Genomic DNA, 18,776 nt, shown 5'->3' with positions numbered 1-18,776 from the left:
CATTTAATCTATACTAATATAATAAGAATGTTGTGTCTGTATGTTTGTTCCAAGCTGGCGCAAAAAACTACTGAACTGATTTTAATGAAAACTGCATAATTCTGTAGTGGAAACTCCTAGAAATAACCTATCAGGATAGGGAACTCTGGATTTCCCAGGTGAGGTCTAGGGGCCTGATTCAGAGCAGGACGCAAGTGGCCGTTCGCTCGTCCACCGTACGAGCGGAAATATTTAAATGTAAGCACTCGCTCGTAAGTTCGCTCGTTGCTAATTTACCGCCCCATAGTCTCCCAACCCCTCCTCTAGCTAGCGAACGTTCTAAATAGCGACCATCCGTCTCCTCTTTCGTTGCAGGGAACGCTCGCACAATTCAATTCCGGAAGTGGCCCTGTCAGTTTTCGATTGCCTGCTATTTCATTCTTCAAACATACTTTCATCGTGTCATGGCAATCAATATATTAATTACCTTAATTGCTATTCACATGTTTTCAATCTTTTTTTTTTTTCCATTGTCAATAAACTTTATTCTTGTCAGTGTGTGTCATTTGCACCGCAGAATACGTACGGTTTCACCAATGTTTTTTTTTTTCTAACTTAAATGTTTTTAGGAATGATACTATTGTTTTACTTTGTTTTTTATAGGCATATTTTAGTACTTTAATTTGTTTATTTAAATTAGCTTACGCATGTCACTGCATCAAGCCTATCATAATTCACATTATATTTGTGAGGGTGTAGGTCACATGACTCATACAATAACCAATACAATGCGTTCTGTTATTTTTCAAAGTACATTAGCCAATCAAATTTTTTCAGGGTCCTTTATTAAAACTGTTTTTTTTTTAAAAATCAATGCCATCATGGGAGCCATAGCATTTACACGAAGCGAACTCCTGGTCCTCACAGATGTGATGGACCGAAGAATCACTGATCATCCGGCCCCCATCACAAACCTCCGCAAGCGGCTCGCCTGTGCGGAGGTGCAGTGGTGGCTGCGTAATATGGGCTTCCGCCGCAATATCGGGCAGCTTGAAAGGCGGTGGTCGGATCTCCACCGCAGGTCTCCCCGCCTTTTGGCGAATTTGCATCAGCAAATAGCTGAAAGTAAGTGTATTTTTAAAAAAAATTAAATGCAAACATACCTGCGTGTGCATGTTTTCCATCTAGCCCTGTTTGTTTATTTAGAACATACCTGCGTGTGCATGTTTTCCATCTAGGCCTGTTTGTTTATTTAGGACATACCTGCGTGTGCATGTTTTCCATCTAGGCCTGTTTGTTTATTTAGGACATACCTGCGTGTGCATGTTTTCCATCTAGCCCTGTTTGTTTATTTAGGACATACCTGCGTGTGCATGTTTCCTTTTTTTTGGGGGGGGTAAAATTTTTGGTAGTGTAAATTTTTATCAAAACCCCCCCCCCAAAAAAAAGACTTAAACATTTTTATCCATCATTTAGGGGCTGAGCGCAGACTCCGACGTCTAATGCTAGCAAGACGTCGGCCTCGTCCCCTATCCCCCACTCACACCCAAACCTCCTCTCCCCAACCTTCCCCAAATTCCCCCTCCAGCCCAGACTGGCCAGTCCCTGAGGTCCCTCCGTCTCCGAATATTCCCATCCCTCCAAATTCACCCTCCCCTCCACCCCCCCTCTCTTTTCATCACACTAAGGAAACCCATATTCACTGGCATTTTAATAAAATGATGGAGGTGTTTAAAAAGGGCCTCCATCACTGCCCTCAGGATCCTTGAAAAGGAGGATTGGGAGATTCCGGCAACTATTCCCACCGTGGTTTGAAAGGATCCTGAGGCACAGAAATGTAACACCGACATTAATTGCGTAAGTGGTGGTATTGCTGTAGGACTGTTAATTTGCCATTCAAGATCACTCTCTATTAATGAGAGAGTGTCTAGGATGATTTGTGGAGGAAGACGGTATCGTCTTAATACCTCATCATCTGGCATTCCAAAAAGGGTGACATGTGTTCTATATATCTGGGGCCTTGCACGCCTACGAGGCCTACGCCTGGGACGAAGTTGAGGTTGGTCGGGTTCTGGAACCATGGCCAAGATAATACGACCAACATCAACCTGAAATGGTAAGCCAGGTAGTTATTGTTTTAGACAAATGTGTAAAGAAAAATATACTTATCTTTTTAAAGAAATCCAAAGATGCTTACAGGCCGGGGTCTTGTCATGAGTAGAACAACCTACATTTCAAAAGTAGAAAATATATTTAATTATTATTGGCAAAACTTGGATTGTAAACACATTTTGTAGGGTTAAAAAAAAGAGAAGGGAGCACACATTAGTTGGGAAAATCACACGCTACATTTAGTGGTAAAACATGATTTTACACTGAAATAATAAAAACACATTAGTGCGCTAAATAGTACGCATTTTTGTCAGTTAAAACAAGACATATGAGTTCGCTAAATATTACGCTACTTTTACAGTTCAATAACGAGACATTAGTGCGCTAAATAGTACGCATTTTTGACAGTTAAAACAAGACACATGAGTTCGCAAAATATTACGCTACTTTTACAGTTCAATAACGAGACATTAGTGCGAAAAATAGTATGTTCATTTTAAAATAAAAACAACTCAAACATTATTTCGCAAAAGAGTACGCTATATTTAGTGGAAAGACATGATTGGTCCTAGAAAAAAAAAAAGATTACTTAGCGAAACATATGCGAAGACCAACACATCGAAATTGTAACTTTATGAAACTAAAAACACTTACCAAAAACCGACAAATAACCCAAAGTCCAAAAACGTCAATAGGGGCAAGGCCAAAATAACTGTAAAAATAAAAATAAAACACATAGGTACTAACATTTTTACGAGCTTACGAGCGGCTCTGAATGAGGGCCTAGGTTCCTGCTCAATAACAACTCGGAGGTTTGGAGTAGTGAGGGACAGATATAACACTTCCTCATAGGTGTACAAGGAAACAGGTGTAAGTGGCAGGACAGTACTATAGAGAGCAGGGCACTGGAGTAAGCCTGTAGGACGTGTACTGGATGGTAGCACAACTGGAGTGGGACCAGATTATAGCACAGGAGCCAAAGTGATGTTGGACTAGGCAACTGGAGTGCGACTCAACTTTGCAACTGGAGCCGGAGTGGAATCAGACTTAGCAACTGGAGCTGGATTGGGACCAAACTTTAGAAACTGGAGCTGGAGTGCAATCACAGCTGGAGAAGACAAGGAGGTAATAGCTAACAAGCCAGGGGAATGGAGCTTTGGACGTCTAACATCGATGAAGCTCAGGCACTGAGGACCTCATTCAGAGGCGGTCGTTAGTTGCAAGTGGTCACTCTGAATCAGGGCGGCCGCTTGCATCCTGAACGACCGCCTCCTTGTCAATCGCTAAGCTGTGGGTTAACACCCACAGCTCTGGTGACCGACATGGGTGATGGTCGCAATGGTCAAGACCATCGCGACCATCGGGGCTTACGACCAGACCCAGAAGGTTGGGTCTGGGCACTAGTAAGCCCCAGGGAGCTTCCTGCTCTGATCGAGCAGGAAGCTGCCCACTAACATCAGCAATGATGTCAGTGGGGCCGCCCCCAAACGGAAAACGTTCCGGCGGGAACGCCTCCGTTTGGGCAGGCACGCACCCTGCCCGCCTCCCAAACAGGGCGAGCTGTCACTCACCAGCGACAGCTCGCCTCGTCTGCTGCGAGACCCCTAGCGACGGGCGTCCGTTGCTAGCTGGGTCTCGCGCATGAGCACAACGGAGCCAGCTCCGTCGTGCGCATGCCCAGTGGGGCAACATCGAGTCGGTTGCGAGCGCTCAGCGCTTGCTACCGACTCTGAATGACCCCCGAGTGCTGTCAGTAGAAGATCTTTATTCCCTGGGTCTCACGGAGATTGGCTGGCGTGGTCAGGTGGACACCAGCCTGGCTGCCATTGGAGATTAGCGGTCAGCTGGCCGGGGCTAACATGGCACCCAGTGTCCGGAGCCGGCGGGAGCTCCACTGGAACTCCAGGCCCCCCAGACCGCTACCACGCTGGGAGCCTGATAGCAAGACACTCAGCTGGCTGGGACTGACATGGCAGTGCCCAGTGTGTGGAGCCAGCGGGAACGCCGCCAGAGCTCCGGGCCTCTGAGACCACACTGAGAACCCCTCAGCAGCACACTCTGGGAGCCTCCAGGCTGGTACCCCCACAGAACAGAGCAGCATGACATACTGGGTATGAGACTCCCAAATCTCTGATAGCTCTTTGGGACACCCCAGAAAAGTGGGCAAGTCTCCCAGCCATCCATTTCCCGATGGCTTGATGAAGCGATTCATGCTGAATTGTGGCTCTGCCCCCTGCTTCACACTGATGGTAATCTTGGTATTAAATAGCAGGGGTGGGGCCACGGTGACAGGAGTGTGACATTATTGCCTTCTTCTGACCACCTGACTGCAATGCGCTCCCCAATCCTATCAGTGACCTGGCCGCCACCTCCAGGGGACAGCAACTGAGAAGCTGAAAACTATAGGGGATATGCTTGTACATAACTATAGAGGATATGCTTGTACATAACTATATGGGATATGCTTGTACATTATATGTATAATTATATAAGTTTTTGAGCCAAATTGTGCCTTTACTTATATTATTATCTTCACACTCTTTACAGTGTCCTAATAATCATGTTCTACTTTTTCCAAATTTCCACCCAACTACGTTATTCTCATTGTAGAGAAGTGTAAATATCTGTCACAGACTCCTCTCCAAAACTGTGAGAATGAGTTTGGTGGTCATATATAAAAGGCTCAGGAGCAGAGCAGCAGTTTGAAGGATATGTTGGCAACAGAATTTAAATTCCAAACAAGGACAGTTAGAAAGAACCGCCGAGCTTATAACATATAAGAACTGGAGAAAGATAACGGAACAAATAACATCGGGATAATTGCCATGCTATATCATTTTGAGGAAGTTTGTACCCGCTGTCTCCCCGTAGCTACGTGTGGTCACATGACCGGAAGACGGGAAGTGGAACGCATGAAGCTGGCACTGGCAAGTTTGAGTAGTTGGAGAAAGGAGATATAGGAGTCCTGTGCAGCATGCTGAGTGCGCGCTTACCTCAGTATACAGCAGCCTATGTGAGTGTATGCAGGGGCAGCTCACTGCGTATAATGGTTATAGTAGTTGCATGTACAGTGTGACCAGAGTGTTATACCCCTGTGTCTTTTTTTCCATCTTCTCCACCCCAGCATGGTCACTTTCCACAGGTGCTCTGCTCCCCAATCGGGTTATAATTTCTTACCATACCCTCCAACATGACCCGTTCCACCAGGTACAAAATGCTCTGCTCCTGGATTTCTCTCCTAATGTATGATCGCAGACACCTGTGCTGAAACACCTTAATCAATTACCTAGTTCAACACAGGTGACTGCAATCTTAAATCCGGTGGGAAGTCCAGGAGCAGAGCATTTTGCACCTGGTTGAATGGGTCATGTTGGCGGGTTGGAGTCTCACTACTTCTGCTGAGCTCCAGTTATTGTAATAGTAACTATATTGTGTAGTCAGTAGCGGCTCCAGGCACGGGCAAACCGGTCCGTCGCCCGGAGTGCTACTGTTTCCGGAGGGCGCAGGAAATGCCCACCACCCGCCTGGCGGTATAGGACATATTTAAGCACAGGGTGGAGGGAGCGGAGGAGGGAAGGGGCGGCAACACAGGATGGCGCTGGGTGCAGCGCTGCCTAGCGCCGGCCCTGTTTGTAGTATTAGGATTGTGATGGGCATCAGCTTTGTACAGTAGGTAGTGACACTTTTATACATATGCTCCTAGTTAACATGATTAGGTATACTTTATAGTGAAGGTGAGCATTCTGTAATCTAGTATTTGTGGAACTACAAATACCAGCATTAGACATACCAATTTGACCCCTTTTTCGAGAAAAACATTTGCGCAGATGTGGATTTCTCATTTAATGTTGACTGAAAATTGGGTTCAGGTCTCCATGCCAGCCACAACACCAGCCCTTTGCCACAGTTTGCATACCTCTCAATTCAAGATTAGTAGACTTTTTAATAGTTTTTAGTTTCTCAGAAATGTTTATATGTAAATCTGGGTACACACTTAAGCTGGGTACACATCAGGGTTGCCTACCTTCACCTCCTTCTTCCAGGATGAACATGGGGCATGACCGTGTCACCGTTCCCCCTGCTGCGTGGGTTTCTATTGTGATCGCCGGGCATGCGGGTCCCCGGGAGGCTTGCCTGCCTTTCCTGGGTGGCGAATCGGGAGGGTAGGCAAGTATGGTACACATTAGGTGATGAGCAAATGATGCGATGGTCGTCCTGTTTTCTCTTGAACTCCTGAACAAACGATATAGTGCGTACACACTGCACACTCTTACACACAACCGAACGATATATCTTGCATCGTGTGGTCGGTAGATCGTTAACTACAGTATATAATGTTAAAATATCGCCTGGTGCGTACACACTACACGATTTGCCGGAAATCTTGAACAAGATTGACAGATTGAGCTGCATGTAGGAGCGACCTGAAGATGCGACGTACGACGCCACAGGAGCGCGCATAGTGCGTACACACTTCACGATGTGAACGATTTGTCGTTCTAATCTGTCGGAAACGGGCATATAGTCCAAGAAATCGTTAGCGTTCCTGCAAAGCTGTTTGGGTGGGGCGCCGCGCCCTGTCCGATTTTAAAAGGGCAAATTGTGCCCTGCCCTTTTAGCGGTGACCTGCTAAACAGCCTGCCCGTAGCCTTCCCCACACGTGGGTTGCCGTGTCCCGTGTGGGGGGGGGGAGTCGCGGTGATCGATCGCCGCCGGGTGAGTAGACGACGTACGGCACTCCCGATGCCCTGCCCAGTCTAGTGGGAACAGTAAATGATCTAATGTGTACCCAGCTTTACACATCACTGGGCCGACCGACTGTCGTGCCAACCGAGTATCCGATTTGGTAAGCTATACACACAATGGTCTGTGTGATATTTCTGACCAGACAAACTAGATGGGCATTTACATTTGCCCGCCCAGTTGATATGTCAGTGAGGGCGTTGGTCAGTAGTCTCGTCCGGAAACACATGCAGATGTACCAAGATATCTGCATGATTTATTGGCATTGGCTGTGTTGTATGTCCAACCTGATATGTCTATGAACTACACACTTGCCGATGCACTACAAATATGTTCGGACGTATTATATATAAGTGTGTACCCAGCGTTAGGGTTCTATTTATAAACTATACACAGTTGTGTGTGTACAGGTACTTTATATACATCATTAAAACACAAATAGGTGCATCCAGCTGTTAGGAAATGAATGCAGACAAACATTTTATTGTTATCATTTATCATCTACGATGGGGGCGATTCAAATCAGAGCTTTGCAATTCACTGTGCTGTAATGGGACATACACACTAGACGGTAAAAGTGAATGATAATGATATCGTTCAACGATATATCGTTCATATGATCCAGTGTGTATGCACCAAACGGCCAACGATGCGCACTCCCGCGGGTCGTTAGCGATGTTTGCTGTCGTGCCAACATACAGGCCAATCTGCCGATATCGTCAGAAAGTGCCTGTTCAGGGATTTGGCAGGATGACGTCACTGAACGATATTGTTCAGTGTGTACTCCCAATATCTTTTACCAATATCTTTCAGCACATCGTCTAGTAGTGTGTATGAAGGCGCATATCATCTACACGATAAAAAAGAACGATTATGACATCGTTATCGTTCATTAATTGTGCAGTGAATATACCGACCAGTGATGCGCGCTCCCGCTGGTCGTTGTTGGCATCTGTCATCGCCTGAACATGCAGGGCAACCAGCCGATATGGACAGGTTGTGCATGTTCGGGGATGAGGGAGGGTGCCTGCACTGAATGACATATCGTTCAGTGTGGGCACAATATCCACTGCACAGTATGATGAACAATTGAACGATTACGATGTTGTAATTGTACAGTTGTTCCACACTTGTGTAGGGGATATGCACCTTGATCCTTTAGCCCAACTAAAGGATTTCTTCTCGCACCCTCCTGAGGGTGAGCGCAGAACTACAACTAAAGTGAGAACCGCGAGGCTGTTTTCTGGCTCAGCGCGGCCGGCACTTTAGTCGGAGAATGGCGGTTAGCACGACTAAAGATCAGATATTTGTGCTTTATCTCCAATGAATACAGTACATATTTAATTCCCGGTACTCTTAAAATTTAGAGCTTTTAAGTAAGTTGTGCATAATTACTTTATAGGCATTTCACTCTGACGAGCCAAATGTTAACTAATGTTCATCTCTCCGTGTTACGTTGTGATGAAATTTCAATAAAGCGATTAAGACTCTTCATTTGTTAGGACCTGCACCATAAAGACTTATTACTACTGGACTTTTAAAAGATGTTCTTGGGTTCCTCTTTCTTTTGGCAGAAAATACTACCAATTGATGAACAGTTTCCCAAGTGAGTGGGCACCAATCAATACTCCACAAGTTCTATTTTATAGGGCATGTATTTAATTTTCCATGATCTAAAACTTTAACTTGGATGCAGAGAATAGCATTTACAAAGGGTACCACAAAATGCCTTGGTTTTAAAGCGGTGCATCAGGATTATTGGTCCATGCGTTGAAAGATACAAGTTCCACTCTCAGGAACGCATTTGCAACCTAGGGGTGCACCTAGTTTTGTGGAGTGGTGGCAGTAAACCGCTGCAGAGATGCGCTGTTCAACTGAAAATGCCACATCCAGGTGCAACATCCTACCATTTAACTACTATCCTTTTATCCTTAAACCCCGGCCGCTCTGTAGAAGTCTAAAGGTGCCCGTCCACTAGAAGACAGGCAAAATACTGCACGATTACGACATTGTAATCGTGCAGTCGTTTGTCAGTCTGTGATGTGCCTACACTGAACGAGCAGTCATTCAGTGTAGGCACATCAATCATCTGCAAACATGCTAAACCTGACGTTAACGTCAGGTTGACCAGCATGTTTGCATGATGATAGATGTCTAAAAGACCAATTTTTTAAACAATCTGCAAACTATTTTCCAACGATGATCGAACGATATCGATATCGTTATTGTTCAATCGCTCATTTTAATCGTCTAGTGGATAGGCACCTAAGGCACAGATCCAGTTAGCGATAATACTGAGTGATTGCATGATTATGATATCGTAATCGTGCAATCGCTCAGTAATCGTGCACAATTCGTGCTCTTATGTCGGAAACGACCAGCGATGTGCGCTCCCGCTGGTCGTTTCCATCATCAATCATTGCACGAAAATGCTGTACAAACTGACGATAACGTCAGGTTCAGCATGGTTGTAGATGATTGATGTACCTACACCGAACGACTGAACGTTCAATGGAGGCACAGCACAGACTGACAAACGACTGCACGATTACAATGTCATAATCGTTCAGTTGTTTTGATGTCTGTAATACCCCTTTTACACCTAAATTCCGGGTCTGACCCGGAGTTGGAACAAAGGCCCTCATTCAGAGCCGCTCGTTAGCGGCAGTACGCTCGTTCCGAGCGATGTTTGCACATCTGCGCATGCGTACGCTTTTTAGTACGCATGCGCGAACCAGTCAGTGCGGCCGAAAATCCTTTGTACGCTATATAGCGAGTGCCTGCTATTTTGAGTGACAGAATGAGGCGTATGTGGGTGGTAACAGGGGAAGGTGCTTGAAAATGGGGAGTGGAGATCCGAACGCAGGCGTGCTTAAAGGTCAAAACGGGCGTTTTATGGGTGTGTATATTTAAAACAGCAGCGTCATTGACCACGTCACTGGGTTATTTTATAGCCAGAACTGCTCGCAAATTTGTGGTAGCAAACACCAACCACAAGAATAGTGAGCAGTTCATACGCTGGTCGATGTACTCGATTAATCTAATAAATAGCGGACATGACGTAGGATGCGTGCGGCCAGGGGGCGTTTTTAACAAATAAACGAGCGTATGTTTTGCTCGTTCGTTCAGACTTAGAGGTGTGAACAGACTGCAATGTGCGTATGGATCATTTGAATAGCCACCCCTTGTTTTTAAACGAACGACCGCAAATAGCGAACGGCTCTGAATGAGGGCCAAAGTTCCTATCCGGATCAGACCAGGAATTTTGCCGGCGCTGACTCGGGATAGCGCCACTCACACCGCAGTCGGGTCTGCATAGACCCGGCTTTTGCGGAATGAAAGTGGTCGCTTGGAGATGACGTCATCTCCAAGCGCCACTGAAGCCGGGCCAATCGGCCGGCTAGCAGCGCACTCCAGGTCTTCGTGACCCGGAGTGCGCTGTTCCCATAGCAGGGTTTCACGGGCTACGCCCGTGTTAAACCCTGCTAGTTACCTGGGTTGGATTGCCGGGTCACTCGACCCGGCGATCCAACCCTCTCCCCTTTTACACCAGGGAGCTGCCCGGGTTAACCCTTCAAAAACCCGGGTTTTAGCTCCGGTGTAAAAGGGGTATAAGTGGATGTGTGCCTTAAGGGCACTTGTATAAATCAGAGCTGATGTTTTCCTCTTTGTATTTACTTCACAGTTCCTTGTGTTTGGTACGATATCAGATTTATTGAATATCACCACTGCAAAGCATTAATACAATATAATTCTTTACCCAGTGCTATTTGATTAATGCTTATTTAGGTCATCCTAATGTTTCATTTAAAAATAAAACTTAAAATCCATTTGTGAGGTACCTAATGCTGTTTTGCTCTTTCATTAATTACTCCTTGCAGGTAGCAGCTGTTTGGAGGTCAGTCCATAAATAATGGCATCAGATGCAGCACCAGGCAGTGAATCCAATGAATGTGAAACAGTTCTTAAAGGTCCAACTTCTCCCCATTGTGAGTCTTTTATTCATGATGCACTTGGCAGCTCTCACTCGCTTGTTTCCAACCAGGATCCAGAATACCAGGAACAATTAGTTGAACAGCCAAGCAAGGTTCCTTTGACAAGGGAAGATACTTTCAGGGACTCCTATAATACAGATGAGGCCAGTGAGGCTTTATCAGATGAGGAAGGAGCCATTCGGGGGCTATCTGCCCTTCCTGTGGAGAACAGCATATCCCGGAGGGTCTTGTGTGCACGTTGCAGGTGAGACAATTATTTGATCATAGCTGGAAGTTGGATATCTTTCAGTTGCAACCCAGACGTGCAGTGTACATGAAAAGTGGGTAATATCTTGGAACTTGCTTTTTATAGTGGACCAGTCATTGTGTTTGTGTGTATGTAACTTCTTCATGATCAAATGTATTTTGCATAATTATGACCAGACTTATTTCTTTTATGTATTTTTTTAATGTACTACACTACATACTCCTATATTTTCTTTTTAATGTACTTTTTTTTTTTTAAAGTCTTTTGGTAGTATAGCAAACCTTGGGTCCTTGCTTGTGGTTAACAACGTTTATCTGGGTATGCGGGGTGATCACAGCACTCCAGGGACTTATATTGTAGATTTGTCTGAAATGTTGTTGGCAACTCTGCCATCTTACTGTCTATTTTTCAGTTAGAGGTTATAGTTTATGTCATTGTGCCCAAATATCATTTCATGTGCTATACTTTAATCTCTATGAAGTGAAATCAGGAGCAGGGTGCTGTGAACACCCCAGGTACGTAGGTACGTTATCTTTTTTTGATATTGCAGTATTCTGATTATTATGGTAATTCAGTGTAATGTGTTGATATTTTTGCTTCACAGCTCCCTCTACACTAAGATGTCATACGAACAATAACTAGTTGAGTAAATTTATAATTTCAAAAATGTTGTAATTTCTTAGACTTTAGATTTAGAATGATGACTTTATTATACAAAATTGAATATTCTAATATTTTATTTTTTTTTGGCCAAGAAGTGAATCTATAGATGATTTACAGTTGATCTATTTTCAAACCTATCATGCGCAACTATTTTTTTTGTTGGTGTGTTGCGAGCACCCCACATACTCACTTATACTCAGACATAAGACTCGTGAAATACACGGGTACTGCCCAGTTCTATCAACCCTGGATATTCCCAGGTCTTAGTCTTGAGACCCCCATTCACACTACACCAAAACCCAGGAAATTCCAGGGTCGCATACATTCATACTGAACCCGGGTCTGCCCTTGAATTTGGTGTTGATTTAGAGGGGGATACTTTTTTTTTTTTTTGTTCACAGTAATGACATAATATAAAAATTTGCATTTTTAGAGTAAAGGTCACAAAGTTTGTTTGTTTCCAATGTTTTTTTTATTGAAAACCAATACATTTTTACATTACAATATAAGAAAATTATGAATATAGCCTCTAGAAAGTTTCAGTCTATACAAAGACAACATTTTCGCATAAAAAAGTTAAACATAAAATAATACACTTAAATTCATTTGCTCCCCAGTCATGTGGTCCAGACGCCTGCAGTTGATGTCTTCTGCAGGTGCACAGAACAGCCAATGAGAAAGTTTTCTTAAAACCCGGGTCCAAAAACCTGGGTTGGATGCATTCACATTAGAGGCTACCCAGGTTGCACCCGGAAAAAACCATGGTACAGAGCAGGGTCATGGACCCAGGACTTCGACCCAGGTCGTTTCTGTTCACACATAGCAAAAACCCGGGTTGATACACGTTCACGGCCAAACACCCGGGTTTTTACTGTATGTCTGAAAGGGGTATTACGTGATCTTTACTTATTCCTACCCAATTATAGGTTATATGAGATATCCCACGTTAGACATTTCTGTTAGCCCACTGTTCACTTGGATTTAAGGTTTAGTAGGTATTAATATATCCAGTTTGTAATGGATCCCACCCATTGTAACCTTTGTAGTGCACCCTAGACGGCTGTCTCGCCTGGAACTTTAATCGTTAGCATGAACAATCCATGAAAATAATTATTCAGTTCATAAAGTATTTTGTACTTTGTATCATCCCAAAGTGTAATCACATCTAGACATATTGCTCATCCCACCAGTTATAACCTAGTAGTGCACTCAAAATGCTGCCTCACCTCCTTCTTCTGTAGAAAGGGTGAACAGTCTGCGGGACAGAGGGTCGTGCGGTTATCTTCTACATGTTGTATTCACCCACTGTAACTATTGTAGTGTTCCCAAGATGGCTGCTTTATGTGTAATATGTTTTCCCTGATAATGTACTTGATTTTTTTGGGAGAAAAACACTATATAAATAAACATTATTATAATTATTAACTTGCTTTAGCTATCCCCCTAATAAAGCCAGCTCATGGAATCCATTTTATATTTGCTCAAATTCTCTGTACAGACTTAGCAAGTAGTTATAGGGAAGTACAGAATGGTGTGTAAATATGCTCACACCGTGACCGCTCAACAGACCAATGAATAAAACACCATGACATATATATATATATATATATATATATATATAGCGAATTAACAATGAAATTAACAATATAGAACAGTATAATTGACAACACCTATGTGGTCAGGTAGACTGGCGCGTTTCGTAGACTTGTGTTCAGATAAGTTTTAGGATGTTTCAGCAAGTCTAAAGGGCTCCACAAATGGTACGATTTGCAAACGATAAAATGTCGTTTGCATTTTCCCTTGAACTGTATCCGGCAGCTGAAGTGAACGATGTGCAGCAAAAGCTACACAATAAACAGAATTTTGGTTGCGCTCATCAATCCTTGTAATGGCAGAAAATAACCTCAGAACGCCATGAATATAATAGATATTTTATATCAGACAAATGAATAAAACACTATGACATATATATATATATATATATAATATATAGCGAATTAACAATGAAATTAACAATATAGAATAGTATAATTGACAACACCTATGTGGTCAGGTAGACTGGCGCGTTTCGCTCCACCCAGAAGCTTTATCAAAGCTTCTGGGTGGAGCGAATCGCGTCAGGGAACCAGGTTCATTTACAATTATCTTACCAACGTCGACTCTCTGAAAGAACTCTTAATACCCTGGAGACAGTGATTACAACCGAAAAATTGGCTGCTTTTCCCCAAGTGACTATCTCCTTGGCGTGCAGAGGTACATTAAAAGGCTAACATCTAGCCTGGATTCCTATGGTGCTGCTGAACCAGGACCCACCTCAGGCACGCTGTGGTATAAGTCGGGGAGATCTCCTGCTTCATTATTGGGAGAGACTGTGATTATCCATTAGGTTGGAATAACTCCTCTTTGGGATAATTCTAAGAAGCACAGCCAGTGGAGTGTTAAATATTTGGAGATAAGAGATCGCTGCACATCAGGTACTACTTAAGCACACAAACACTTTATGAACGGGTGTATTCACAGAGACTTTTATAATATTGCCAATTCAATATTTCCCCAGCTAAATATCCTAAAGGAATAAATACAGCAAGGATTGCTACAATGCTTGTGGAATTTATCCATTCCAGTATCTAGTATATCAAGTGGATTTTTACTTATATTTTTTAATATTTGTGTCGAAACATATTAATAGCTTTGACCACATAGGTGTTGTCAATTATACTGTTCTATATTGTTAATTTCATTGTTAATTCTATATATATGTAATAGCGTTTTATTCATTTGTCTGATATAAAGTATCTTTATTATATTCATGACTTTCTGAGGTTATATTCTGCCATTACAAGGATTGATAAGCGCAACCAAATTTCTGTTTTTTAATTTTTTTTGTTTTTTTCTTTTTATGAGACCATAGTGAGTCTACACAACTCACTAGTTGGCTGCTGCTACTAGTAATATAATTTGAATTGATTAGCTCCTAAATACATGTTACTTACTTTAAAATCTGCACAATGCTCACCCAATCTATCGTTCACAATCTAATGATTTGCTTATTCATTAGATTGTGTGCGATATGACAGATGCAGGCTCCGGTCAGGGAGATCCGTGCTACATGCATCTGTGTCATTGACACAGAAGCACGGACGGGATCAGTGAGACCTTCGGTGCCAATCTGTTTTTTAGTGACCTAGATGCCCGCATGTATCAGGGAGATCTGTGCTACATGCAGCTGTGCCATTGACACACAGATGCATGTGCCGCAACTCTATTAACGCATATGTTTGTGAACTCTTCACGGATTCTATGTGTTAACTCCCTTAATATAGCCTATACGGTATATTTTCTTTTATTATAATTTTTAGAGTTATTTGCTGCCAGTTGTGCAACTGTTTGCTTCAATAAAGTAAATGTGATGTGTGATCGTACAGTTAACATCAATTTTATGCTTTGTTTAGAGCGATTTCAGGTAAACTTTGAAGTGCAGGGGAACCTGGGCAATTCCGGGAACCTCTTGGAACTCCCCAGTAAGCTGATGTTAGTGATTAGATACCCTTAAGTGTGTGTGTGTGCATAGAAAGTAGGGGGTAGATTTACTAGGAATATGCAATAGAGAAATGATAGCTACAATCTGATTGGCTGCTATGGGCAACACCAACACTATTCATTTTTTAGAAGTTTCAATCAATCTACCTCATAGTGAGAATCACATGGGTGTGATGAAAACATTTCCAATGCATGGGAAATAAAAAGAAAAACCCTGGATGAAAGTAGAGACGGATCTGTTATTGTCAGGGACAATGTAAAACCCTGGAGGAGAATCCACTTTTCGGAAATAGAAAAGGAAATACTGCCACAAGCCGCCGCACTGCGAATGCTGTGCAAGGTGAATGTCGGGCAAGTGTTCACTGAATCTCCGCCTACCTCCTGTCCATCATTCTGTGGATCATCTATATCCTGCTGGTGCTAACTCTGCTCTGATGCCGGTGATAGAGTTCTCATGTTTCCGGTTCTGGCTTTGTCTCCTGTCTCCAGCTGAGCTCCAGTGTTCCTGCCTTCTATATTGTTGTTCTGCCGTTTGTGTCATCCAGGTGGCACGGATAGTACCCTCTGTACAGTGTCAGCTGCTTGTGTCAACCCGGCGGCACAGGCCGCACTACAGCTTCAGCTGCTTATGTCAACCCGGTGGCACAGGCCGCACTACAGCGACAGCTGCTTGTGTCAACCCGGTGGCACAGGCCGCACTACAGCGTCAGCTGCTTGTGTCAACCCGGTGGCACAGGCCGCACTACAGCGTCAACTGCTTGTGTCAGCTCGGCGGCACAGGTTGCACTCCAGTGACTTTTGTGTGCAGTCGTGCACATTTTCCACCAGTGACTTTGTTACAGCTATTCCCGGCTACTGCCGCATCTTGCCAAATTATTCCGGCCCTCAAGGCTGCTACACGGCCCAAAGGCCGCATCTAGCCAAGTTATACCATCCCTCAAGGTTGCTGCACGGCCGCATCCAGCCAAGAGTTCCAGCCCTGAAGGCTGTTGCAGAACTTTACTCAAAAGAGTCACACGCATCCTAACAAATACCAGTGTGGGGTATATATAGTGATGGTCTGAAGTTCTGAGATAACTGTGTTTTTTGTAGTGCCCAGTACACAGAAGTATTGCTTCCCAGAGATAAAAATATAATTTAGACCTCTTTATGCAATATTTAATATTGGAAGTAAGCCTCAGATTTAAATTGGGATTTGGCAGAATGTATGAATTTATGTTGTAGCATTTCATATTACTGTCACCAGGTCTTTTGTTGTCTTTTTATTTGTTTTGCCTTGTGTACTTTTTGTTTAGCAAATCAAATTCAGTACTTCTGTCCCTATTCTTCCACATCTTTATGATGTGCTCTCAGATTTATGATTTCAATGTTGACCTGAGACATGCTATCAGCAAACCCTATATTGTCTTTTGGACAGCTTCCTCTATGTGGCACAGCTCTCCTGCTTTGAGGTTTCAAGGAAGGCAGCATTGGGAAAAGAATATTGTATTCAAAGAATATCTTTGATACATGCCAAATGTTATTTATGTTATGGTGATCCCTGATGTCTCTAGTAGAGCGTCCAGGTAATATCCCTGGACATTTGCAGACATTGGGGCCGCTAATGTTATGTGCAGAAGACAGTCTTCCCTGACAGCTAGAAACATCAGTTAATATCCTGGACCAGGTGGATCGCTGTAACATGTAATAGTATGATATAACATTTTTTTTTTTTAACTTATTTAATTCCACCCAGCACAGAATTTTAATTTGCAGGTGGAATTAGCCTTTATAAAGTGGATTTTTATTCTAGATTTATTTTGGGGGGAAATAAGATCACAGAAATACCATGTTATTTTTTCTATTTCATAGGGCTGATACTTTTTGTTTTTACATTTGATTTATCACTAAAAGTATGTGTTCTTGACAGCAAAGACCGGTGGCAAATGGTTTTATCATTACAGTACTGTATATCAATCTTAAATCCAGTTAGCATTTAATAAGTGGGTAGTGTTAATGTAATATAGCACCGAAGACACTTTTTTATAGTTATATTGATTAGCCTTTTGTATATATTACTTTTACTTCAAAACAAACATATGTGTCACACATTTGTAATTTAATCTCTGCTTACTGTGCAGTAGAAAATAGATTAATTGATCCTTTCTACATCTGAGTATAAGAACTTGCTATTTAACTGTTGCTAGTGTTCACGCTTCAAGACAGGTAATACTGTACTTATTGTGGCACCTGGAGCAGTGTACGCTGTAAGGAGTCAGGGGTATTTAGTAGCAAGTCCAGGAAAGTCATGCATTTAAAACATAAAATGGGTGTTTTACCTGCTTGTTGTAATTGCTGTATCTCTCTTAAGATGGGCATCAACTATACAATTTTCTGTTCAATCTGGCTGGTTGGAATAAAAACCTGATAATGTATGGCAGGGCTCGACAAATCCCGGGGGCCAGGTCGCCATGTCTACCATATTTTGCTGCCTGGCTACTAGATTTTGCAATAAGAGAGGAAGTAGATCCTCATCAGCTCCGGCGGAGATTCGTGCCTATAGTATTGTGGTGTTCATATCATTCACAGGAGTGACTGCTGTGCCTCTGTCCGTCCTGGCATGCACTGACCACTCCTCTCCATCCTGGCCTGCTCTGATCCCTGTTGTCAGTCCCACTCTACACTGATCCTCCTGTACGTCCCGGGCTGTCTACTGTCTCCTATCTCCGGCTGAATAGAGCTCTCTGGTAGTAGGGTCTATGCGTAGCCAGGGATTGCGGCGCGGCTTCAGAGGGATAGTGGTGTGACCATAAGGGGAGGGGGGTTTTGTCGTACTTTCTGGCACCATTATTTTATGTGAAATGTGGTCCGTTATTACTGGAGGGTGGGGGTGGAGCAGGGGAGCTGTGCAGAGCAGTGAGGGGGCCTCCATTTTACTGTATCCATTAAACTGTGACCAGTTTGTTGACTAGTATAGTGTGTATAACAGTTGCATAACACACAGAGCTGTGCTCCTCACACACTCCTGTAATTTTTTTGGGGGGACGGTGGTCTGGTTCCTACACTTTCATCCTAGCTCCTAGATTTTAGAAAAATTTGTCAAGCCCTGATGTATGGGAGCAAATGACAGTTGATCATATGGTTTTAAACACTGAAAAAAAGGACAAAAAAAAATTGTTCATATTGGTTAAATTCGTGTGTTTTAACCAATATGTCTGAACAACCATTTTTGGCTATTTTCCAGTGTTTGTGAGCAAATGGACGACTGTCATTTGCTCCCATACATTACCAGGTTTTCATTCCAACCAACCAGATTGGACAGATAGCTGACAGACAATTGTATAGTGGATGGCAAGCTTTACACTCTCTCTCTATAGGATGGCAGCATATCTGGCCAAAGCTTAACACCTATGAAGGTCTGTTTTTTAAAGACAAGAAAAGGGTGTGGTCTGCCCGTCAATCTGGAAGGGGGAGGAGGAATCTGGGGTGTTTAAGGCCTCTGCAGGCCATATATCAGA

The 18,776-nt window shown here is 43.3% G+C and overlaps 1 protein-coding gene across 2 annotated transcripts in view; it reads left to right on the top strand.

Moving 5' to 3' along the window:
* Positions 1-4,971: 4,971 nt before the first annotated feature.
* Positions 4,972-18,776, top strand: part of DTWD2 (DTW motif tRNA-uridine aminocarboxypropyltransferase 2) — a 383,675-nt gene continuing 369,870 nt past the window's right edge. Inside the window, exons 1-3 of one of the 2 annotated variants that reach the window (XM_088477731.1) lie at positions 4,972-5,104; positions 8,337-8,440; positions 10,716-11,073. In XM_088477731.1, coding sequence (XP_088333857.1) covers positions 10,748-11,073 — 326 coding nt within the window. In that variant the 5' untranslated portion in view covers positions 4,972-5,104; positions 8,337-8,440; positions 10,716-10,747. The remainder of the gene's footprint in view (positions 5,105-8,336; positions 8,441-10,715; positions 11,074-18,776) is intronic. The other variant, XM_088477730.1, reaches the window with a different exon arrangement.

The sequence above is a fragment of the Taudactylus pleione genome, unplaced genomic scaffold (assembly GCF_031769625.1).
Source record: "Taudactylus pleione unplaced genomic scaffold, aTauple2 ptg000202l, whole genome shotgun sequence".
NCBI lineage: Eukaryota > Metazoa > Chordata > Amphibia > Anura > Myobatrachidae > Taudactylus > Taudactylus pleione.
This window is presented reverse-complemented; position numbering and strand designations above follow the sequence as displayed.